A 25,264-nucleotide genomic window follows, 5' to 3' on the forward strand; every position below is an offset into this window, starting at 1 on the left:
TTGTGTCCTTGAACAAGGCACTTAACCACACATTGCTCCTGCACGTTTATAGCCCAGCGGCAGCAGTTGGTGCAGTATGGACAAGACAAGATGCTGATCTTTTAAATTTAAAATTACAGAGTTTTGTTAACCAAAGGTTTAATGGACACAGGAAAGAAGTGGACATATGAAGTTAACTCAAAGGTCAGCCATGGTCTCACTGATGTAGGAGCTAAAAACACCACCTGTTCCCATGTCCATACTACCAACTATACAATTTCCACTATATAAAGCCTTGAGATTTTGCATCACTCCACAAGCAAGGAATTATCAATGAAGAAATTAGATTTTAAAAATTCTGGTCCTTACCTAAATAGATTTTCCATTACATTCTCATAGTCAGGGTGACTACTTTCAGGCAGATAGCAGGAAGAGAACACAATAATTGCTGTTAGGTTCTCACCAAAGCAACCTGGAAGAAAGAAAAAAAAAAGTTTGGATAAATCCCTCATTTTCCCTTCTCTCCACTTTTGATGAAACTATAGGTCTCTGCCTGGGCATTAGCTGAGTAGATAGTAGGTGGTTCTGGAGAATGCATAGGTGGCTCTGAAGACCATCTCTCTGGAGTATATAGTACAGTTGCAAGAAAAAGTTTGTGAACCCTTTGCAATTACCTGGTTTTAGACCATAAGACAGAGGAGCAGAATTAGGCCATCTGGCCCATTGAGTCTGCTCCATTATTCAATCATGGCTGATCCTTTTTTTCCCCATATCTCCTCCTTCTCCCCGTAACCTTTGATGCCATGTCCAATCAAGAACCTATCAATCTCTGCTATAAATACACTCAATGACCTAGCCTCCACAGCTGCATGTGGCAACAAATTCCACAAATTCACTACCATTAGGCTAATGAAATTTCTCCGCATCTGTTTTGAAAGGGAACCCCTCTATCCTGAGGCTGTGCCCTCTTGCGCTAGATGGGAAACATCCTTTCCACATCTACTCTGTCTAGGCCTTTCAACATTCGAGAGGTTTCAATGAGATCCCCCCCTCATCCTTCTGAATTCCAGCAAGTACAGACACAGAGCCATCAAACGTTCCTCGTATGATAACCCTTTCATTCCTGGAATCATCCTTGCAAACCTCCTCTGGACCCTCTCCAATCTTTTCTAAGATGAGGGGCCCAAAACTGTTCACAACACTGAAGGTGAGGCCTCACCAGTGCCTCAGCATCATGTCCTTGCTGTTGTATTCTAGACCTCTTGAAATGAATGCTATTTGCCTTCCTCACCACCAACTCAACCTGCAAGTTAACCTTTAGGGTGTTCTGCACAAGGGCTCCCAAGTCCCTCTGCAGCTCAAATTCCTGGATTTTCTACCCATTTAGAAAATAGTCTGCAAATTTATTTCTACTTACAAAGTGCATGACCATGCATTTTCCAACATTGTATATCATTTGCCACTTTGTTGCCCATTCTCCTAATCTGTCTAAGTCCTTCTGCATCCTACCTGTTTCCTCAACACTACCTGCCCCTCCATCAATCTTTGTATCATCTGCAAACTCAGCAACAAAGCCATCTAATCCATCATCTAAATCATTTGTATACAGCATAAAAAGTAGTGGTTCCAACTCCAACCCCTGTGGAACACCACTAGTCCCTGGCAGCCAACCATAAAAGGATCTTTTTATTCCCAGTCACTGCCTCCTTCCAATCAGCCAATGCTCTAACCATGTTAGTAACCTTCCTGTAATATCATGGGCTCTCAACTTGGTAAGCAGTCTCATGTGTGGCACCTTGTCATAGGCCTTCTGAAAGTCCAAATATACAACATCCACTACATCCCCCTTTATCTATCCTACTTGTAATCTCCTCAAAGAATTCCAGCAGGTTCGTCAGACAGGATTTTCCCTGAAGGAGACCATGCTGATTTTGTACCATCTTGCTTTGTGTCACCAAGCACTCCATCACCTCGTCCTTAACAATTGACTCTGACATCCATTGAGGTCAAGCTAACTGGCTAACTAAATTTCCTTTCTGCTGTCTTCCTCCTTTCTTAAAAAGTGGAGTAACATTTGCAATTTTCCAGTCCTCTGGCATCGTGCCAGAGTCCAATAATTTTTGAAAGATCATTTCTAATGCCACCCCAATCTCTAACGCTACCTCTTTCAGAATCCTAGTGTGCAGTTCCTCCGGTCCGAGTGACTTATGTACCTTTAGGTCTTTCAGCTTTTTCAGCACTTTCTCTCTTGTAACAGTAACTGCACCCACTTCTGCTTTAATTACTCATAAAATCTAGTCTGATCTTCATGAAGCAGATACACCAGCGGCTTTACACTATTAGGAGTTTGAGGAGATTTCAGTGCCACTATAGACTCCAGCAAATTTCTACAGATGGATGGTGTAGAGGTACCTTAAGATTGTCATAGCCAGGGGACTATCTCCCACTACCCATTAAATGCTCCCAATGATGTGGCTTTCAAATAACCTCTGACAATCAAGTCCAGCTCCTGGCCTTCATGTGTGCCTTAGCTACTAAGCCTGGCAGAACTGTTTCTATTGACAAGAGAAGGGGCAAAGTCTGATTATTGGTGCCATAAAATCAGTCGCTTCGGGCAGATGGGGCTCATCAGCCGAGTTTGGCAGCTCACCTAGGAGACAGAAAACTCTGATCTCAAACCTCTACAGTCTTGCAGCTATACTCACTCATGGGGAAGGCTTTGGGAGTAAACCCTGAAGAAAAATACAAACCTGGAGTCCCTAAGGCAGTCTTACGTTGAGTTCAACACTGACTGGCAACTACTGTGATGACACTGGTACCAAACTGTATTGGTCTCTGCTGTTTATTTTGATTCATCAGCTGCATGGAGAGGGGGAGCCTCCCACATGGGCAACAGCTTGCTCTCCATATCCTACTGCCCTGGTGTGTGTATCACGTAGACAGCTGGAACACGATATCCATGGTTGACCTTGACCAGTGGAGCGCCACATATGGTGTAGAACATTCTGACTGGCTGCTTCACAGTCTGGTCTGAAGCCTCCCATTGCAGAGGTTTGCTAGAGGCTAGAGCGGGTTGTAACTCACAGTTCCATCACAGGCAGAATCCTCCCCCTCCTCAAGGACATTTTTAAGAGGCAGTGCCTCAATAAAGTGGCATCCATCATTAACGACCCTCAGCATCCAGGAATTTCCCTTTTCACATCAGTATCATCAGACAGGTGGTACAGGAGCCTGAATATTTTAACAATAGCCTTTTGCCCTCCATCATTAGATTTTTGGATGGTCCATGAACACCATCTCATTATTTGTCATTTTGCATTATTTACTTCTTGAATTTTTAGTAATTTTTATATCTTGCACTGTACTACGGCCACAAAACAAATTTCACAACATAGGCCAATGATAATAAATCTGATTCTGATGTGGGGAAAGTCAAGAATTGGAGATCAAATTAGGGTAGGAATTATACAGTGACTTGTAGGGCTATTGGGAGTTTCATGGAACAGGGTGACTAGGAATGCAAGTGTATAGTCTACTGAAAGGCAAATAGGGTGGCAAAGGTGGTGTTTGACACACTGGCCTTCTTTAATCAAGGCACTGAATACAGGAGATGGGAAGTTGAAGTTATGATACCCAAAGGTGCAGAGATAGGGGGAGAACAAATCAGTTTTTTTGCTGTAAGGTTCGATCAATTAATACCCAAAATATCCAGAGTCTCACGATGAACCAGTAAAATACAATGACACAATGAATAGTATAAAGAAAGTATTTGAAAGAGGAGCAGAACATGCATCTCAGAATCTGGTTCCCCCATTCAAGGTCATAACTAATCCACAACCTTGCTGCCCAATCTCACATCACTTGCCTGTGAAAAGTGAAATTAAACACCGATGCTCAAAGGGTTTTCTCCCTATTTTTGCACATAGCTCCTTAAGGCAGCCTTCAGCAGAAGCTCAATATGCTTTTTAAGCATATAAAAATAAAATCACCCCACATTCATACCAATACTTCACCTCCATGAGAAATGACTGCCTTGTACGGATCCACGGCAGCCATGTCCACTCGATATTCCTGCTCCCCGATATGGAAGACCCTCCACAGCTTCCCATCCTCCGCCTCTTCATCTGTCACATGACCCTGGAAACTCTCTGTGTCAGATAATGAGCGGTACACCCGTGGCAGGTCATCTGGTCAGAGGGGAAACCACATTATTGAACTCAAAAGGATGCAGCTTTTGGAGATTTGTAATCCTTGCCAGCTCACAAATGCCTTATGTGGCAATGTGGTGCTAGGTTTTCCTCAGTCCAAAATTTTATGAGACCAACAACAATTTTTAACAAGTGAATTAAAACAACTTTTTTCTTCTTGTATATTACAGAGGCGGAGCGAAGTCAAGATGGCACTAAATGGCGACTCTGCTTGCATCTTCAGAAACAGCTCTATTTCCATCTTTAATATCTTTATTTTTCCCTTTCAGTGTTCTTTTGGAGACCCTGACCTGGAGTTACACGCTGACTTCAGCTCTTTGCAGGAATGGGACCCGTTCTCAGGGTTTCAGGACTGGCCATTGTTCGGCATGCCAAGGGTTTGGCCTGAGAGTCCGGCTCAGATTTGGAAGCCCAGGATCTTGGGGATCTGGAGGTGGGTGGATCAAGGGTTGGTGTCATGGCAGGAGACCTGTGCGTCATTGGGGGAGTCAGAAATTCTTCTGCTGTGTGCCCAAAGACCCGGGATCTCTGAGATCTTTGAGATCTTTGGGAACAGAACTCGGAAAAAGCAACATAACAGACTTTTAACATCGTAAACCAGAGAGTTGTTTGTTGTGTCTTCCCACTCGCTGGGGAAAAAATGGAGACGCCTCCCTCTCCTTTATTAGGGAGAGAGAACCTGTGGTATAACGAATGCCAGGTGAAACGTGAAGTCTTTGGGGTAACTGCAAGTCTGTTTCTTTGCTATTGCTTTGCTCACTCGAGTGTTCAGTGGTGGGTGCTGATGCTTTTTTTTTTGCTAGTGGGGGAGGGGGGGATTGTTGCTTGCTGCTGCTTACACGTGGGAGGGAGGGGAGCTGGGGGGGGACTTTGGGTTTCTTACATTTAACTGTCATTCATTCTTTGGGGCACTCCTTTATTCTTGTGGATGTTTGCGAAGAAAAGGCATTTCAGGATGTATTTTGTATACATTTCTGACAATTAAATTGGACCCTTGAACCATTTAAATGCTGCTTCTTTAGTGTTACATCTGTTACTGCCAGATAAAATGAAGGCATTGTTACTAAATATAAAAATCCCTTTTTCTTTAAAGACAAAAGTGGTGGAAATCAGGGGCAGAAACAGCAGTTACAGGATCAAAATAAAACCAGTCACTCAGCACATCAAAAGTGGAGAGGGCAAAACCCATGATTTTTATATGTGCCGACCTAACATCACACCACAAGAAAGTTAATCTCAAAATTCTTGAGGAACTACCCCAGCAGGTTAAAAAGAGGGGAGAAAATAATAAAATAAATGTGTTTGATAATGAGAGAAACTTAACGACTGAAGGGATGGTGTAGGGAGATTTGATAGCGGTATACAAAATTATGAGGGGTATAGTTGGGGCAAGTGCAAGTGGGCTTTTTCCACTGAGGTAGGATGAGACTACAACTAGAGGTCATGGGCTATCGGTGGAAGGTAAATGTTTAAGGGGAACATGAGGGGGAACCTTTTCACTCTGAGTGTGGAACAAGCTACCAGCAGAAGTGCTGGATGGGGATGTGGGTTAAGTTTCAACACTTAAGGGAAATTTGGACAGGTACATGGATGGGAGGTGTATGGAGGGCTATGGTACGATACAGATTAATAGTTTGGCATGGTCTGGATGGGTGGAAGCGCCTGCTTCTCTACTGTAGTGTTCCACGACTGTATGTAATGCAAAAGATGCATCGAGAGGAAATGCAAGTGGATCAGCATGATTACCTATGACTACAGCTACTTTCTAGAAAAATCAGAGCAGTAGTTCAGATGTAAAAACCAAAAAGTAGTCAATTCCAAAAGGAAAAGTAGTCAATTCTAAATGGCAAAATTGTACAGATGTTAAAAATCTGGATTAAGAACAGAAAATGTGGAGACTTCAGAAGGGAGCTAGGGCTTTACTCTTTGGAGAGAAGGAGGATGAGAGGAGACAAGATAGAGGTGTACAAGATAATAAGAGGAATAGATAGAGTGGATAGCCAGCGCCTCTTCCCCAGGGCACCACTGCTCAATACAAGTGGACATGGCTTTAAGGTAAGGGGTGGGAAGTTCAAGGGGGATATTAGAGGAAGGTTTTTTTACTCAGAGAGTGGTTGGTGCGTGGAATGCACTGCCTGAGTCAGTGGTGGAGGCAGACACACTAGTGAAATTTAAGAGACTACTAGACAGGTATATGGAGGAATTTCAGGTGGGGGGTTATATGGGAGGCAGGGTTTAAGGGTCAGCACAACATTGTGGGCCGAAGGGCCTGTGCTGTACTGTTCTATGTTCTATGGTTTGTCAGCTTGGACCAGACACAAATGTTTTGATTAAACCCTCTGTCTTTATGTTTCCAGTCCTGGTATGACCTTCAATGTTAACATTTTCTTTCTCCACCGGTGTTCTGTTTTCAGCTTTTGTATTTCAGATGTTCAGTGTACACATTTTCAGTTTTCTAGACCAACTGCACTCGAAGGAAAAGAATTAAACTTGGACATAAGTATTTTAAATTCATAAATAATTATTTAAATAAGGAAAGAATCAGAATAAATTTCATGTTCAACTAATATCAGATGAACACAGCAAGAAGTAATCAGACATCACAAAGGGTGCACATGATTCTTAATTTGTCAGAGCATGTCTCAGACATGATTCTTGATTGGTCAGTGCATGTCTCAGACATGCAAGAGTGCATTTGATTGGCAGTACATGCAAGAAATCAATGCTGGCACATTTGAAATAACAAATCAGTTCATAATCAATAAATCTGAAGCTGTATTAAGCTGGCACAGTAGCTAAATAATATTGGACAGGATGCATCAGATCTGTGAAGCTTATACATGCATCTCACCGGTTTTTATCCCCGAACACCATCCTGTATAATCTCCACTGCTTGCCTCACCTTGCGCTAATATCAAGCTTCAGGTGGATGATGCTAACTAGTAAAACACTTGCACCAGATTAGCCGCTGAACTACCGAGAAAGAAAAAATTGGCAACTGTATTTAGCAGCTTTCACATCCTCAGGATGTCACAAGATAGGCAACGAACTATTAAGAGGAGTAAAGAAAATGTAGCACAAGTCTGTACATAGCAAGATCCCAAAAACTGCAAATGAAACAACTCATTTTGGTGATTTTCATTTAGGGTGGAAATGTTGCTGAGCTGCAATTAAAATGATGACCATTGTTTTCATGGATCCTCTCTTGATGGAGATCAATTCACAATCTATGAAGGAAAACCTTCAAATGTTCTCTGCTTACTCATTGTTTTTTTTTCCTTAGATTGGCAATTGAGAAGTCATACAAAACTATAATAATTATCTCCTGTCAGTCCCAGTGGCCCAAAGTAAATGCACTACCTAACTATAACTGGATTACTCTGAATAGCAATAGTAGGAGGATCAAGTCCTGTGGTCACTTCAACCTGTTCCACCATTAATTATGGCACTTTCTGTCTCACTTCCATTCCTATCTGAAACCCAGATCCTTTGATTCCCTTGGTGCACTTGTCTCTCTTGAATATTCTCTGTCACTGGGCATTCATACTCAAGGGTAATGAATTCCAAAGGTAATTTAAGCTTTAATCCAATTGGCGTAGATTACTTCACCAGACTGATCTGGCAGCTAACATTAGCCTTGAGTAGAATAATATGTCAAATACAGTGAAAATAATGTGATCACCTTGAGCTCTGGTGGCGCTTGAGAAGCTTATTGACCCTCGTCAACTTGGCTCTACTTTGAAGAATGTTGTTAGGAACAGAACCACAGCACCAAAGTGAAGGATAGGGAGCACAGAAAATTCAATAACTGGAGGAACGTTGAATTCAGATAAGGTTAGACTAGGGATGGGCTTGAAATGGACCAGTTTAATACAGGTAATGTTACACCAGGGAGGGGCTTGAACTGGACTGGATTAATGCCTAAAGTTATACTAGGGATGGGCTTGAATTAGACTAGCTTAATACATGCAAGTTTATACGAGGGATGGGTTTGAATTAGACTAGCTTAATACATGCAAGTTTATACGAGGGATGGGTTTAAACTGGACTAGCTTAATGCAGAAGAGGTTTAGTAGGTTATTTTATGCTACATCAATGACTGCATTGGTGCTGTTTCCTGCACCGATGCAGAGCTTGTTGACTTCATCAACTTTGCCTCCAAGTTCCAACCTGCCCTCAAATTTTACTAGTCCATTTCCAACACGTCCCTCCCTTTTCTCAATCTCTCTGTTGACATCTTAAATACTAATGTCTTTTATAAACCCACTGACTCTCACAGCTGTCTGACTATATCGCTTCCCACCCTGTTACCTGTACAAATCCCATTCCCTTCTCTCAATTCGTCTCCATTGCACCTGCTCTCAGGATGAGGCCTTTCATTCCAGAACTAAGGAGACGTACTCCTTCAAAGAAAAAGGGGTTCCCTTTCTCCACCATCAATGTTGCCCTTAGCTGCATCTCTTCCATATCGCGCTCGTCTGCCCTCACCCCATCCTCCCGCTGCCCTCCCAGGGATAGAGTTCCTCTTGTCCTCACCTACCACCCACCAGCCTCTAGCACATAATTCTCTGTAACTTCTGCCATCTCCAATGGGATTTCACCTCCAAGCAAAACCACATCTTTCCCTCCCCCCCCCCACTTCCTGCTTTCCACAAAGATCACTCCCTACGTGACTTCCTTGTCCATTCGTCCCTCCTCTGTGATCACCCTCTTGGCACTATCTTTGCAAGCAGGACAAATGCTACACCTGCCCTTACACCTCCTCCCTCACTACCACTCAGGATCCCAAGCAGTCTTTCCAAGTGAGGTGACACTTCACCTGTGATTCTGTTGGGGTCATCTACTGTATCCAGTGCTCCCAGTGTGGCCCCCGGCATATCAGTAGGACCCAATGTAGATTGGGAGACCACTTCACCAAGCACCTACACTCCGTCCACCAGAAGAAGCAGGATCTCCCAGCAGCTTCCCATTTTAATTCCACTTCCCATCCTGACATGTCAGTCTATGACCTCCTCAACTGCTGCGATGTGGTTGGAGGAGTAACACCTTATATTCCATCTGGGTAGCCTCCAATCTGGTGGCATGAACATAGATTTTTAGAACTTCCAGTAATGACCCCCCCTTTCCCTCATCATTCCAATTTCCTCTTTCACCTCATCTCCTTTCCTACCCATCACCTCCCTCTGATGCTCCTCCCCTTCTCTTTCTTCCATTGCCTTCTGTCCTCTATCAGATTCCCCCTTCTCCAGACCTTTATCTCTTAAACTCTTGACTACCCAGCCCTTTACTTCACCCCTCCCCCTTCCCGTTTCACCTATCATCTACCAGTTTCAGCTTTCTTCCTCTCCTCCCCCAACTTTCTTACCCAACTTCTCATCTTTTTCTCCAGTCCTGATGAAGGGTCTCGGCCCAAAACATCAGGTGTTTACTCTTTTCCACAGATGCTGCCTGGCCTGCTGAGTTCCTCCAGCTTTTTGCGTGTGTTGCTAAGGATATGCTAGGAATGGGCTTGAACACAAACATAGGTCTTGGGTAGTTTCTTTCACCACATCAGTGGTAGTCACTGATACAATGTAGAATGTGCACATAGCACAAGCAACAAGCCCTACAAATGTCACAATGATTAGATAATATTTTAGTGAGTTAGACTGATGGAGACATATTGGACACAGGATACCAAGGTGAGCTTCCTTACTTTCCCAGAAAATAATGCTCAGAGATCTTTTATATTCACCTGAAAGGCTACACAGATAGCACATCAAATTGCTTACACACACAGCCTATAAAAGGCAGGTTTCCCAGCATGGAAGGACCAAGGTGGCAAATTGTCTCTACTCATTTGCTGCACATAACAACTTTGAGGTAGATCCACTGTGTAACTGATGGCCAATACCTTATCCTTATTCTGACAATGTATGAAAACCTACCAACACCAAAACTGACTAACTCACATTATTTTAGTGAACAGACACAGAGTAACACCACAACTCATTAAGGCGGGGTTGGTAATCTGCCTGAATTTTAGCTGCATGATGAACATTTATTTTGGTAACAGTTTACAGGAACTCACACCTACACCACTTCTTCCTCTTAAGAAGTCCACACCTATACATTGGTTTCTATTTTCAAGAATCTCTCTGCAATATCCAAAGTGAAAGCAACCTGGGAAAATGAGGAACTAACTACACTGCTGCACAAATTAGTGCTTGTGCATATTGCTGTGAAGTGCATGGCTCCTGATCTCAACCTGCAGTGGCTAAAATAAAGAGTGAGCCATCCGTTTCTAGTCCCTGTGGATAATATAATAAAACAGTATGTGCACAGACCTAGGTCTACCATTATATCAGATCATTGATCTTCAATAAAGGTTGTGATACCAATCACCTACAAGCTAAAATAATGGCAGGACAAGCACAAGGGCTGAATAGTGAGCTGTTCAGCTGTTCTCTTGCTGAGTGTAACACATAAGGATTTGGCATACCAACTATGAGCTGATCATAAACCACTTGCTTTTTATAGCTTCACATGTTATGTGAAGTACTGAAATCACAATGAAGTCATCACCAGATATGATCAACAGAATCACAGTACCTGTCACCGACTCTCCTCTCACACCTCATGCCATACTTGCATTTAATGTTTCAAACTGATGGACTGGTTCAACTAGTTTTAAAGGCCATTCCATCAGTAATGGTGTAGAGAGGCTGTACAAGATCCAGTGAATAACCAGCCAGACAGAAACTTGCATCCAAGTGGAATGAACAATTGGACATACTCCCCTTGCCCTCCCTGTCTACTCCATTAGTGATATACACACCCAACTCCCACCCCCCACCACCCAGTTTCCTTCCTCTTTTCTGCCCACTCCTGTCCACCACTCATACACATCTCCCTTTGGTTTCCTCCTCCACTATCCTCACCCTCCCTCATTTGGTTCCATGCTCCACCTTCCTCTCCTATCAGATTCTATCATCTTTGTTGCCTCCATCCATCACCTCCCCACTTCCATCTGCCCATCAGCCCTCATCACCTGCCAGCTCATGCCCCCCCCCGCCACTTTCCTTCACTTCTTTATATTGGTTAGATTCCCTCTACTGTTTCAGTCCAGAAGAAGGGGCTCTCTCGACCAGACTCAACTGCCCATTTCCCCCCACAGAAGTTGTCTGATCCACCGAGGTCCTCCAGCAGTTTCCTTTTCGCAAAATGAAACCTTGCAAGAATTAATAAAACGCCCCAGCCAGAGCTCACCTGTTAAGGCCTATTCCCAAAAGCAAGCTGCCCATTGACCTTTGCCTACTATGCTTACTGCAGCACTAAATAAGCTTAACTAGCATCAATATGGGGGAAAAAATATAAAGATGGGAGCAGAGAATAGCACAGAGATTTTGATTACAAGAATTGATTAGGGATTGATTGGTTTGTTTACCTTCCCATTCAAATTCATTACCATTCTCCGGCAACTCAAAGGATTCACTATCAGAAGGAGTTTCTAAGTCATCTACATTTATATCGCAGGAATCCCCCTCCAATTCATCTGGAGTCCTCTCCTCGGAGCATGCCACCTCCTCACTACCTTCCAGGTTCAAACTGATGGCTGGCGCAAGGAGTCGTTTCTTGTGCTTATTCCCACAGAGCTGCAGAGAGTTTGGTGGCACTGAAAAGAGGGAAAAATGAGGCAAGTCTCAGCAAAGCATTTTCAAAAACAGAACAGTATAATACAGGAATAACCATGTTATGTGTGCCAACCCAAACTAATTCCATCTGGCCCCATCTCTACATGCCCTGTGTCTCTCCAATCCCTGCTCATGTGCTTGTCTAAAGGCCTCTTAAACATTGCCATCATATCCCCCTATCACCTCCCCCTGACAGCCCATTCCTGACACGTACCACTCTCTGGGTGCCCAGTAGCGTAGTGGTTAGCCCGGTGCTACTGCAGCTCAGAGCATCGGAGCTTGGAGTTCAATTCCGACGTCATCCGTAAGGAGTCTGTACGTCCTTTTGGAATGCGGTTTTTCTTCGGGTGCTCCAGTTTCCTTCCATTGTCCAAAGAAGTTAATTAGTCATTGTAAATTGTCCCATGATTAGGATGGGGTTCCTTGAGGTTGTCATAGCTGGGGGGGGGGGGGGAATAAGCTCCCACCAACTGTTAAATATTAAATGTTCCCAATGGCGTGCATCTCAAATAGCCTCTGACAGCCAAGTCCAGCTCCTGACTTTCATGTGTGGCTTAACTTCTAAACTCAGTGGAACCATTTCTACTGACAGGAGAAAGGGCAAAGGTGAGTTACTGGTGCCTTAAGACCAGTCATTGCAGGCAGATAGGGTTGATTAGCAGAGTTTGGCAGCTCATCTAGGAGAAGGAAAACTCTGACCTCAAAAACCTCCGCTGCCTTTTGGCAAACCCACTCATGGGGAAGGCTTCAGGAGTAAACCCCGATGAAAAAATCCGGGGGTGGAGTCCCTAAGGCAGACCTATGTTGAGTTCAATGCTGACTGGCAACTCCTGTGACATCTCTGGTGCCAAACTGCATCAGTCTCTGCCGTTCCTTTGGATTCATCAGCTGAGTGGAGAGCGTGAGCCTGTTGCTTGCTCATCACATAGACAGCTAGGATACAATATCCATGGTTGACCCTGACCAGCAGAGGGGCCTCAAGGCTAGGGTTAATGAAGGGTTCTACGCAGCGTGGTTTGAAGACCTGCACTATATCCCAATCAATAAATGGGCAAGTATGCAAGCAGCTAGATAAAAAAGTACATAGGTGCATAAAAACTGTTCATAAATCTAAAAAAATTTGACACTTTTCATCCTAAAGCAGTACCTTCGAGTGTTTGACTTTTTCACCCTAGAATGTTTTTAACTTATTACTTTGAAAGGACACTGACGTTTTCCCCTTAGAACACACACAAGAGAATGTTTGATAGTGCTCTTCAAGACTAGAGTATTGATGAGGAACCATTTCCAATGAAGGACCATTAATCAGGAGCACAGATTGTTAGTGGTTGGCAAATGATTTGATTAAACCAATGGAGGGATCTAATTGTGCAACAAGAGTTAAGGATTTTAAATAAAAACAAAAATACTAGAGAGAGCAGGTAAAGTAGCATCTGCGGAAAGGAAAACATACTTCAACATTTCAAACATTAACTTTTCATTAGAACAAGTAAATACTAGAAAATAAAGTCACAGAAAAGAGGGAAGGTGGAAAATAGAACCTCCTTAATGGATAGAGATCTAGAGAGGAGTTAAGAAGGGCACCATTTTACCCAGAGAGCAGAGAGTACCTGGATCTCACTGCCAGCTTTTAAGAGGTGTCTGGATGAGCACTTGAATGGGTCAGGGTTGACTAGGGTTTGTAGGCTATGGGCAAGTGCTGGTCAACAGCATTAATCCAGATGGGTGCCCACTGCTCAGTGTGGACATGTGGGTTGAATGGCATATGATGCAATGAGAAATCTAACTGGTCTGCTGAAAACTTAATGAGCCAAATGTCCTCTTTCTGAGTAATAATATTTTATCATGATCACACAGGAGTCTTTATTGAGAAGCAGAACACGAATGCAAAAATCTATCAACATCAATCTGTCTCGCATCAAGTATAGTATTTGAAAGTGGGTGGTGGCAAAGTTGTTTAAGTTAATTACAGCTTCCTGTAGACCAACTCAGAAAATCAAGAGATCAAGAGAGTTTCTCTCCCCCCCCCCCCGCCCCGATATTTCCAACTGACGTTGTTACTAATAGGCTACTCAAAGACCTGATTAGAATGACCTTTTGGATCAAACGCATCTGGAACCTGCCTACTCCCACTCATTGCATTCACCAAAGATTCAATCCTATTTTTCTGTGAAGCCTTTGTAGAAGTTTTTAAAATCACGAGTACTTTTTAGAGACCTGGTCTCTAGCCTTTTTAGAAGTAAACTTCCCAACTATTTAATCAGGCAATAATGACTCTTCCCACCCCAGTCATTCTCTCTTCTTCCCCCTTCTGTCAGGCAGAAAATACCAAAGCTTGAGCTGCATTAACAGTTCTGAACAGCACCGACATTGAACAGCCTCTGTTCTGCATTATGAGAATATGCCACAGATGAAATCCACCTTCATCACGGCCCTTACACCTTCTTTGTTTCGCTGCACTGCACTGTAAATGAAACACTAAATCCTGCCTTTTACTTCCTTTTGAACATCCTCAATGTATTTGTGTATGGAATGATCTTTCTGGGTGGCAGGCAGACAAAAGTTTTCAGGGCATCTTGGTACATGCGACAGTAATAAACCAATTACAAATTCCTTCCAACAAATAAGTATTGATGCAATCAATTCTATTTTCCTATATTTTAAGAATATTTCTGCAATTTATTCAGGCACAGGAGTAAGTTGTGGATACAGCCCAGTCCATCATGGGTAAAGCCCTCTTCACCATTGAGCACATCTACATGAAGTATTGTTGCAGGAAAGCAGCATCCATCATCATGGACCCCCACCAACCTGGCCATGCTCGCTTCTCACTGCTGCCATCAGCACGGTAGTACTCATAACACCAGCTTCAGCTTTACTCACATCCTCAACCATCAGGCTCTTGAACCAGTGGGAATGACTTCACTGAACTGTTCTCACAACCTGCGGACTCACTTTCAAGGACTCTTCATCTCACATTTCCGATAATTGTCTGTTTATTTCATTTGTATTTGCACAGTTCGTTATCTTTTATATACTGGTTGTTTGTCCATCCTGTTGGGTGCAGTCTTTCATTCATTCTATTGTGTTTCTTGGATTTACAGAGTATGCCCACAAGAAAATGAATCTCAGGGTTGTATATGGTGACATACTGTATATGTATTTTGATAATAAATTAACTTTGAACTTTGAACCAGTAGCCAAGGCTACTGGTTTAGTGATGGAACTATAGTTGTTTTAGATGAGAGTAAAGCTGGGCAGATGGAATGAGATCAGGACTGTAGAGACTCACCTCATCAGGCTAAAGGCTGTGAGGGCTGTCATTCAGTACATTTAAGGCAGAGGTTGACAGGTTCTTGGTTAGCCAGGGTGTCAAAGGTTATGGGGAGAAGGCAGGAGAATGGGGTTGACAGGGATAATAAATCAGCCATGATGGAATGAAGAGCAGATGATAAGCCATGGTCAAATTCTGATCCTATGCCTTATCGTCAAAGGCACAGTAGGGGCAGTCATTCCCTTTCAACCAGGAATTCTCATTAAAGGTTCCCATTCCCAAAGTAATTACCAGGTCTGTTGGCATCTGCACTGACATTTAGGTCATCCTCTGTCAGAGCATCGTTGTCTTCAGGAAGCGGTCTGCAAATACAAAAATAAAAAGAGTTCCAATTCTGAGGAAAGAATCACTTCAATGTAATATGCATCATTTTGGCTATTAGACCATAATTCTACAAAACCAGACACTGTGATTAGAACACAAGAGGAAAGTTGTAGACTGCAAGAAAGCATCACAAAGTGGTACGGGGAGCACAAAAATGGGATGTGGAAATCAATCTGGGGAAGTATAGGTCACAGACTTGGAAATGGCAAGACGAGGGAAAACACAGTAATAGATAAGGTGAGTAATGTTGAAGCACAGGAATCATAAGGGTTATAGGGTTGAAACCAATTTCGTTAGGCTGCTCTGCCAGTCAAAGTAGTACATTAAGAAATATTGGAAAATGAAGAAAGATTAAACATTTATTATAATCTGTTTAATCTCTGTCTTTATGGAAGAGGACACAAAAACATTCTTAGAAAAATTGTAACAGAGCATCTCAAAGAAATTAACATTTCAAGAAAAAAAACTCATTGATGAAATTAGTAGGACAGAAGGTAATAATTCTTCAGGACCCTAATGAGCACATCCTTGGAGTTTGAAGGTGGAAGCTATGGAGATAATTTTCACCGTCTAAAGTCCATTTGATTCTACAACTTTTCTTGTATAAGAAAACAGCAATCATAACCTCAATGTTTAAAGAAGGAAAGAGGGATTTGAAATTCAGTTAGCCTGAAAGCAGCAGTTGGAAAAATGCTGAAATTTAAGAAACATGGTCGAGCTGATGTAGATTTATGCAAGGGAAGTCATGGACGACAAATTGGTTGACATTTTAAGAGATGGCAACAGAAGACAAGATAAGATACCAGTTGATATGAGGTATTCAGACTTTGACAGATCATTCAGAAGATGCCACACAAGGGTTTATTAAACAAAATTAGTGCGCATTAGTGCAAATCAAGGATTGACTAACAGACCATAGAAAAAAGGCAGGAACTAGTATGTGCTTTTTCAATTGGGGTGCTGTGACCTGTGACCTGCCCTGGAGACTGTTGCTCAACCCAAGAGGTTAACAATCTAAATCACTTAACTGGTTGAAGAGATTAAATTAAATATTTTCAAGTTTGCTGATGTAACAAAGTTAGGTGTCAATGTAGGTTACAAGGAGACAGAGGAAGATTTCCAAGGGATATAGACAGGTTGACTGAATGAGCAAGGACATGGCAGATGGACTATAATGTGGGCAACTGAGAGGTTTGGCCGGAAAAATTCACAAAGTTGAAGTATCTTTTGACTGGTGTGAGTTTGAGAGGTTTTGGTGTTCAGAGAGATCTGGGACATGAATCACAAAGTTAAAATGCGCGTGCCTTGACCTTTACTGTAAGAGAATGGAAAACACAAGTAGAACAATGTTGAAATCTGCTGAGGCTGCATCTGGAATTTCATGTACAGTCTGGCCTCTATACCCAACGAGGAATTCCCTTGCAAAAGAGAGAGAGACCAGAGATGATTCACCAGCTAGTTTACTTTTGATAGTAGTTTAGCTGTATGAGGAAAGACTCAACTGACTGGACCTATACTGGCAGACCACAGTTTGTGTGGCTTCAGTCAGACATGGCTATAAGCAGCACTGGGGTCCCACAGGGGACTGTATTGGCCCCCTTCCTATTTACTCTGTATACCTCAGACTTTAGAACAAATACGAGTCATGTCATCTGCAGAAATTCTTTGATGACTCAGCAACAGTTGGGTGCATAAAGGGAGGATGGGATGATGAATACAGGGCCCTGGTGGAGGACTTTGTTAAATGGTGCAAGCTGAATCATCTGCTGCTCAACATCAGTAAGACAGAGGAGATGGTGATAGACTTCAGGATGACTAAGCCTGCACTGCTCCCTGTTACTACTGATGATGAGGACATGGATGTGGTGAGGAGCTACAAGTACCTGGGGCTGCACCTGGATGACAGACTTGACTGCAGCACCAACACAGAGGCTGTGTACAAGGGCCAGAGTCGCCTCTACTTCCTGAGAAGTCTGAGGTTCTTTGGAGTATGCAGGCCTCTCCTTCACATGTTCTACCAGTCTGTTGTTGCCAGTACAATGTTCTATATGGTGGTGTGCTGAGGCAATGGCATCAACACGGGTGATGCCAACAGGCTCAATAAACTGATTAGAAAGGCTGGCTCTGTTATAGGAGTCAAACTGAACACACTGGAGGCTGTGGTAGAACAAAGGACCCTCCGGAAAATCCTGGTAATCCTAGACAATGTTTCCCACTCTCTGCATGCCACCTTGGCTGAACAGAGGAACACTTTTAGTAATAAACCAAGACTGTGCTGCTCTAAAGAGCACTGTATGAGGTCATTCTTACCCTCAGCCATCAGGCTCTATATTGAGTCAACCTATAGCTGGGGAAGTGATGTCCCAGTCCTCAGACTGTTCGAGATAATTTATTTTTTATTCTTTCTTACTTCTCTTCTAATATTTGTAAATTTGTCTATCTGTGCACTTGTAATGGTACTGTGACACTGCAATTTCCTTTGAGATCAATAAAGTATCTACCTGTACCCAAATTTAGAGAAATGAGGAGTGACGTCCTTGAAAAGTACAAATCCTTCAGGGATTCACTGCACTGGATAGATATAGAGGTGATCCCATGCTGGGATCTCCAGTACACACAACGCAGCACAGCCAGGCCCTCCAGCCTAGGTTGTTGTGCCAAACTAATTAAACATCTACTAAGCTGGTCCATCCTGCCTATTAAAGTCCACATCCCTCCATTCTCTGAATATTAACACGCCTATCTCAGAGCCTCATATCATATCCACTTCTTCTGCCACCCCTAACAGCACACCTAAGCAGCCACCACTCCCAGAATAAAACAAAATTTACCCTGTACATCTCCTTGAACTTACGCATCTCATCTTAAATGCATGTGTTCTACTATTAGACATTTTGACTCGGGGGAAGAGGGTAAAAGGATACTTGCTGCCTATTCATCCACATCTCCTTCAATCTTACATACATCCTCAGCCTCCACCATCCAGAGAAAACAACCCGAGCTTGTCCGACTAACTTCAGTTTCAAAGTTTGGCCATTAAAGAGAAAGTGGAGAAGGAATTTTGTCACCCGGAAGACAGCAGATCTTTGGAGTTCCCTACATGACAGGCTGTGCAGTCTCAGTAGCTGACTACATTCAGGACAAACACCAATCGATCTTTAGGTTTTCAGGTTACAGTGCAGGAAGGAGGCATTGAATTAAAAGGTTAGCCATCATCGCAGTAAAAGGCAGGGCACACTCATAAGACTGAATGGTCTAAGTCATGCTTTTAATCCCACATTCCTGCTCTTAGTCGTAGAACACTGCATCACAGAAACAGGCCCTTCAGCCCATCTAGTCCATGACAAACCATTAACCTGTCTGGTCACATGGACCTGCAAACGGACCACAGCTCGATTCAAATTTCCCTTAAATGTTGAAATCAACCCCCCATCCACCACTTGTGCCGGCTGTTCGTTCCACATAACCTACCTTGAAGTGAGGTTCCCCTTCATGTTTGTCTGAAACATTTCACCCTTAACCCATGGCTTCTAGTTGTTGTCTCATCCAACCTCAGTGAAAAAAGCATGCTTGTATTTACCCTCTACGTACCCCTCATAATTATTGTATACCTCTATCAAATCTCCCCTCAATCTTCTACATTCTAGGGAATAAAGTCCGAACCTAAATGACCTTTCCCAATAACTCAGGTCCTCAAGTCCTGGCAACATCCTTGTAAATTTCCTCTGTACTCTTTCAATCTCGTAGAGGAGTGGGCAGAATTAAGATGGGGCCAAGTGGCTGCCTCTTTGAGCTCATCTGCGGAAACAGCTCAAATTCCTCTCTTTAATGAATTTCTTCCCCCCCCCCCCCCACCACCTCTTTTCAAGGAGGTAGGGGTTCTGTTGAGGTTCTGATCTACAAGTGTCACTCAAACTGCACTTTTTTTTTTTTTTTTTTTTTAAAACAGTGGACGGGTTCCTGTTCCTGGAGCTGGTCAGATGACTGCTTTCCCACATTCTCCAGGCGTGGCTTGAAAGGTGGCACCTTCAGGGTGCAGGCCTGTGGGTGGCCAATTCCAGACCAGTGTTGCCGACTGAGGCTTCACAGGATTTTGCTGTGGTGGATGTATGCAAAAGTGACATGGCAGACTGTAATATCGTAACAGCGACTGTCAGTCTCTCCTTTTGCTGTGAAAAGGGGTGATATCTCTCTGTCTCTTGTTAGTGAGACAGAACCTGTGACATGTTGAACTGTTGGAGAAACAATAGCTTTCGTTGACTGGAGGTCATGGTCTCTCTTTGGATGCTTTGTTGTTGCTTAGTGGGCGGCAACGCTTTTTGCTGAAATGGGGGAGGGAGAGGTTGATGGATGGATGCTTGCTGATGCCTGTGTGTGTGGGAGGGGGTAGAGGGGGATTTGGGGTTCTAACATTTTTCTGCCATTCATTCTTTTGAGCCTCTGTTTATCATGGAGGTCTGTGAGACAAGTATGTCAGGTTGTATACTAGATGCATTCTCTGATAAAAGGAACCATTTATTTACATCTTTCCTGTAGGTAGGTGACCAAAACTGCACATAATACTCCAAATTAGGCCTCAGCAATGCCTTGTACAATTTCAACCCAACATCCCAACTCCTGTACTTAATACACATAAAAAATGCTGGTGAACGCAGCAGGCCAGGCAGCATCTATAAGAAGAGGTACAGTCGACATTTCAGGCCGAGACCCTTTGTCCTAAATAAAAATAAATGAAATGGTCCTTCCTATTTTATAAAATTAGCATTCATTCAGCCTTCTGACAAAAGAAAGTTCCTCCAGTCTTTTCTCTTGGATAAAATTTTCAACTATAATACTGGCTAATTTCAAAAAAAGCACGAAGGAATCCACAATTGGCCACAAAGAGCAACTCTGTGATTTCTACTGACTGGTCTCTACTGGGCCAGCTTTCACACTCAGGAAGGGAGAACTCGGCCTCTAAGGCAGCAAAATTAGAACAAGCCTCATAACCTTACCGTGGTCAGAGCTCCAGCCTGTGTCAATAGGTGCTCCCCTATTAACCCTTACATGACTGGTTCTACCTTTGAAGTTATTCTCCTTTGATCTGGACTTGCTCTAACAACTTCTCATCTATCACATCAAATCGTGTGATCATAAATACCTTGAGGATATTTATTCTCATAACTATCTTCTGAGGATAATGTTAGTCCAAATGATTAACCCCAGTGTAATTCATACATATTTCATGAGCCTCTATTTTTTTTTGGAAAAATCTATAGAGGCACATGAAAGATGTATGAATTATATGTAAAAATGTCTGACAAATATAGATTAAGAATCCTCTTCTTGAAGGCTCCGACATAATAGAATTATCTCGAAGACAGCATCTTACTTTGGAAACTCTTCATCCTGCCATTCTTCCCGGAGTTCCATATCCTCAATTTGTACTTGTGCAGAGATTGGGGTTTCCAGCTCTTCCTTCTGTAGACTAGAAAAGTAAAGGTTACAATGAGACACTAGCTTGCTAACCCATAGATAAACAGGAGATAAAAATCCTAGTTCTGCTGTCCATCTTCCAATAGCAATTCCTTCCCCACAGAATTATTTTAATACATCTTTATCACAGACCTTCCCAAGATTCATTCCCTTCTAAAGGCCATTTCCCTGAACTGATTACCCAGCTGCGAAACTGTCCACCCCTAATTACAGATGATCTGTATCAGACTCTGCACATATTGCAAACGCCTATAGCTGTGGGGAGGCAGGGAGATCAGGGAAGGCATGAGAAAGCTGGAAGCACAAAATAAACTGAAGGAACTCTCACTCTTCTGCAGGTCAGAATGCTAGCCAAGATTAAAGAAGATACCAAAAGTTTCTTCAGATACGTAAAGAGTAAAAGAGGTGAGAGTGGAAACCAATGCTGGAGAGGTAGTAATGGGGGACAAGGAAATGATGGACCAACTGAAAAAGTATTTTGTATCCGTTTTCACTGTGGGAGACACTAGCAGTGTGGTGGAAGTTCAGGGGTCATGAAGTGTGGAAAGTTACCATTTCTAGGGAAAGGGTTCTTGGGAAACTGATGGTCTTGAGGTAGGTATGTCACCTGAAACAGATTGACTGCACCCCAGGGTTCTAAAAGAGGTGGCTTAAGAGTGTGTGGAGGCATTAGTAATGATCTTCAAAAAAACAAAACACTAGATTCTGGAGTGGTTCCAGAATACTGGAAAATTGCAAATGTCACTCACTGTTCAAGAAGGGAGAGAAGCAGAAGGAAGGAAATTATAGGCCAGTTAGTCTGACCTCAGTTGTTGGGAAAATGTCGGAGTCCATTGTTAAGGATATGGTTTCGGGTACTTGGAGGCACATGATAAAACAGACTGTAGTTAGCATGGATTCCTCAAGGGAAAATCTTGCCTGACAAATCTGTTGGAGTTCTTTAAAGGAGAGCCAATTGATGTTGTGTACTTGGATTTTCAGAAGGCCTTTGACAAGGTGCCACACATGAGTCTGCTTAACAAGCTGCAAGCCCATAGTAGTACAGTAAAAATTCTAGCATGGATAAAGCAGTAGCTGATTGGCAGGAGGCAAATTGTGGGACTAAAGGGAGCCTTTTCTGGTTGGCTGCCAGTGACGAGTGGCGTTTCACAGGGGTCTGTGTTGGGACCAATTCTTTTTAAGTTGCATGTCACTGATTTGGATGATGGAATTGATGGCTTTATTGAGAAGTTTGCTGAGGTGGAGGGGCAGGTAGTTTTGAGGAAGTAGAGAGACTACAGAGGATTTAGACAGATTAAGAGAATGGTGGCAGATGGAATACAGTGTTGGTAAGTGTATGGCCATGCACGTTAGTAGAAGAAATGAAAGAGTTGACTACTTCCTAAATGGATAGAAAATACAAAATTCTGAGGCACAAAGAGATTTGGGAATCCTTACACAGGATTCCCTAAAGGTCGATTTGCAGGTTGAGTCTGTGGTGAGGAAGGCAAATGTAATGTTAACATTCATTTCAAGAGGACTAGCATATAAAAGCAAAGATGTAATGTTGAGGCTCTGGTGAGGCCTTGCTTGGAGGATTGTAAGCAGTTTTGGGCCCCTTATCTTAGAAAGGACGTGCTGAAACTGGAAGGGTTCAAAGGAGGTTCATGAAAATGATTCCAGGATTAAGTGGCTTATGAAGAGCATTTGATGGCTTTGGTCCTTTATTCAGAATTCAGAAGAATGAGGGGTGCCAATTGAAACCTATTGAATGGAGAAAGACCTTGATAGAGTGGATGTGGAGAGGGAGTATCTAAGACCACAGCCTCAGAATAGAATGGAGATGAGGAGGAATTTCCTTAGCCAGACAGTGGTGAATCTGTGGAATTTGTTGCCACAGGCAGCTGTGGAAGCCAATTCTTCACGTATACTTCAGGCAGTGTTTGATAGATTCTTGATTGGTCAGGGCATGAATGGATACGGGGATGGGAAGGGAGAGGGAGGCAGGAGATCGGGGCTGAGAGCAAAAATGGATCAGTCATGATGAAATGGCAGAGAAGATTCGATAGGCCAAATCCTGCTCTTTTTTTTTTAAATGGCCTTATGACAGAGAACGATCTTGCCAAGCTGTTGTCAATTCACAGCATGAGCCTCCAGAAGATCCAACATATTTTCTGGTCAAGAAAGATCTCCAATCACATTTTACACCTTCAGTGTCATCAAGAGGACATGGCCACAATCATTTTAAGGAAACATCGCAGGTGAATTGGGCACGCGATAAGAAGCGAGGTCAACTCCTTCATCAAGACAGCACTTCATTGGACTCCCGAAGGGCAGAGGAAACGCAGGAGACCGAATACAACTTTGTGCCATACTGTAGAGGCAGAAATGAGGACCCTGAACTACACCTGGGGCACAATAGAGAAGATGGCCAAGGACAGACGGAGATGGAGGACCATCATCGCCCCTAGCGGCGTAACGGGAGGCAAGAAGAAACTCAGCAGGTTGAGCAGGGCAGCATGGAAGTGTAGTGGTTAGCACAACACTTCACAATACCAGCGATCCAGGTTCAATTCCCGCCGCTGTCTGTAAGGAGTCTGTACTTTCTCCATGTGGATTTCCTCCGGGGGCTCTGGTTTCCTCCCACGTCCAAAGACGTACAGGTTGGTAGGTCAACTTGTGATTGTAAATGACCGTGATGAGGCTGGGCTTAAATCAGGGGTTGCTGGGCAGTGCTGGCTGTTCCAGGTGAAGAGCCTGCATTATGTCGTGACAGTTTGTCTTTGCTCTGAAATCCAGAAGATGCAGTCTCTTGTGTCTCCAGGATAAAAGGCAAGTTTGTGACTAACACATCTCCCACCACAGCATTATGATGTAGAGGCACAAGTTGTTCTGGAGTTCCCCAATGATAATTGAGTCTCCTCCCTGCCCTCAGCGACACAGTGCTCCACAGTCGCAATAGTTTTGTCTTCCATTCAGCTGGCACACTAAGATCATATCAGATGCAATTTGGGCCACAAAATACCTAGTCAGATTTCCAGAGTATCCGGAAACAAACAGGAAATTATCTTAATCATGTTTCACTCTGGAAGAAATAGTTTGTTTTCCAGTTGCACAATACTGTGGGGATAGAAGATCAGCATCATGCAAATACATAAAACAGTACAGGCCACTCAGCCCACAATGTTGTGCTGACCCTTTAGCCTATTCCAAGATCAATCTAACCCTTCATCCCCACATAGCCCTCCAATTTTCTTTCATCATTGTACCCAATAGTCTCTTAAATGTTCCTTAAATAGAAAGGTTGAGAGCAGAATTGAAGGAAGCAACACCATTGTTATGTAGGCAAGTACATCAACCAATACCAAGCAAAATAAGTGACCAGATGATCTGTTTCACTGAGGGACAATGTTGGCCAGGGCACTGGAGAAAACTCTCCTGAGGTAGCAACTTAGATTCTATGCTCTAATCAAATAGGAGCTTTAGGGCAAAAGAATGAAACAAATAAGAATATGAGGGGTTCAAACAGGCTTTTTCCACTGGGGTTGGGTGGGGCTACAATAGGTCACGGGTTAAGCGTGAAAGGTGAAAAGTTTAAGGGGAACATGAGGGGGAAGTTCTTCACTCAGTTGTGAGATTGTGGAAAGAGCTGCCAGCAGAAGTGGTGCATGCCAGCTCGATTTCAACGTTTAAGAGAAGTTCAGATAGATACATGGTTGGTAGGGATATGGAGGACTTGGGTCCTGGTACATCTGGATGGAAATAAGCAGCTTAAATGGTTAAGCAGCTTAAAAGCAGCTTAAATAAGCAGCTTAGATGGGTCAAATGGCTTGTTTCTGTGCTGTACTTTCCTATGACGAACAGGAATCGGCTGCACTATACCACCCCCTCTCCCCCAGTCAGCTAGCTGCAACCCACGGCCCATCACCGCCACCCCCCCCCCCCCAAATTCCAGACCAACCGCACCCTGCCCCACCCCTGGACTTCCAAAGCCGATCAGATCTTGGTCTTAATTCAGCATTTCTGCTTAATTAACCAAATTTCCCTTCACAAACAGAACAAAAAACATGTGTCCATCTCAGCCGTGAATTCAGCCACCACAGCTTTCTGGGATAGAGATACCACATTTACGATCCTCAGGAAAGTAAGTTCTCCTTATGGAACATAGAGCAGTACAGGCCAAGATCACACCACTCGGCCCACAGTGTTGTACCAATCCAGCAAAAAAAGCACATAAATACACCCAAACACTAATCCCTCCTACCTACACAATATCCACATCCCTCCATCTT

The 25,264-nt window shown here is 43.3% G+C and overlaps 1 protein-coding gene across 3 annotated transcripts in view; it reads right to left on the minus strand.

The window, feature by feature from the left end:
• The window catches only part of bnipl (BCL2 interacting protein like), a 74,461-nt gene that overhangs the window by 13,161 nt on the left and 36,036 nt on the right, over nucleotides 1-25,264 (minus strand). For 2 of the 3 annotated variants that reach the window (XM_072238315.1, XM_072238329.1), the window contains 5 exons: nucleotides 20,890-20,985; nucleotides 15,426-15,496; nucleotides 11,614-11,841; nucleotides 3,993-4,166; nucleotides 349-451 (listed from right to left, as the gene is read on the minus strand). In XM_072238315.1, coding sequence (XP_072094416.1) covers nucleotides 349-451; nucleotides 3,993-4,166; nucleotides 11,614-11,841; nucleotides 15,426-15,496; nucleotides 20,890-20,985 — 672 coding nt within the window. The remainder of the gene's footprint in view (nucleotides 1-348; nucleotides 452-3,992; nucleotides 4,167-11,613; nucleotides 11,842-15,425; nucleotides 15,497-20,889; nucleotides 20,986-25,264) is intronic. The other variant, XM_072238322.1, reaches the window with a different exon arrangement.

Source organism: Mobula birostris, chromosome 2 (genome assembly GCF_030028105.1).
Source record: "Mobula birostris isolate sMobBir1 chromosome 2, sMobBir1.hap1, whole genome shotgun sequence".
Classification (NCBI taxonomy): domain Eukaryota; kingdom Metazoa; phylum Chordata; class Chondrichthyes; order Myliobatiformes; family Myliobatidae; genus Mobula; species Mobula birostris.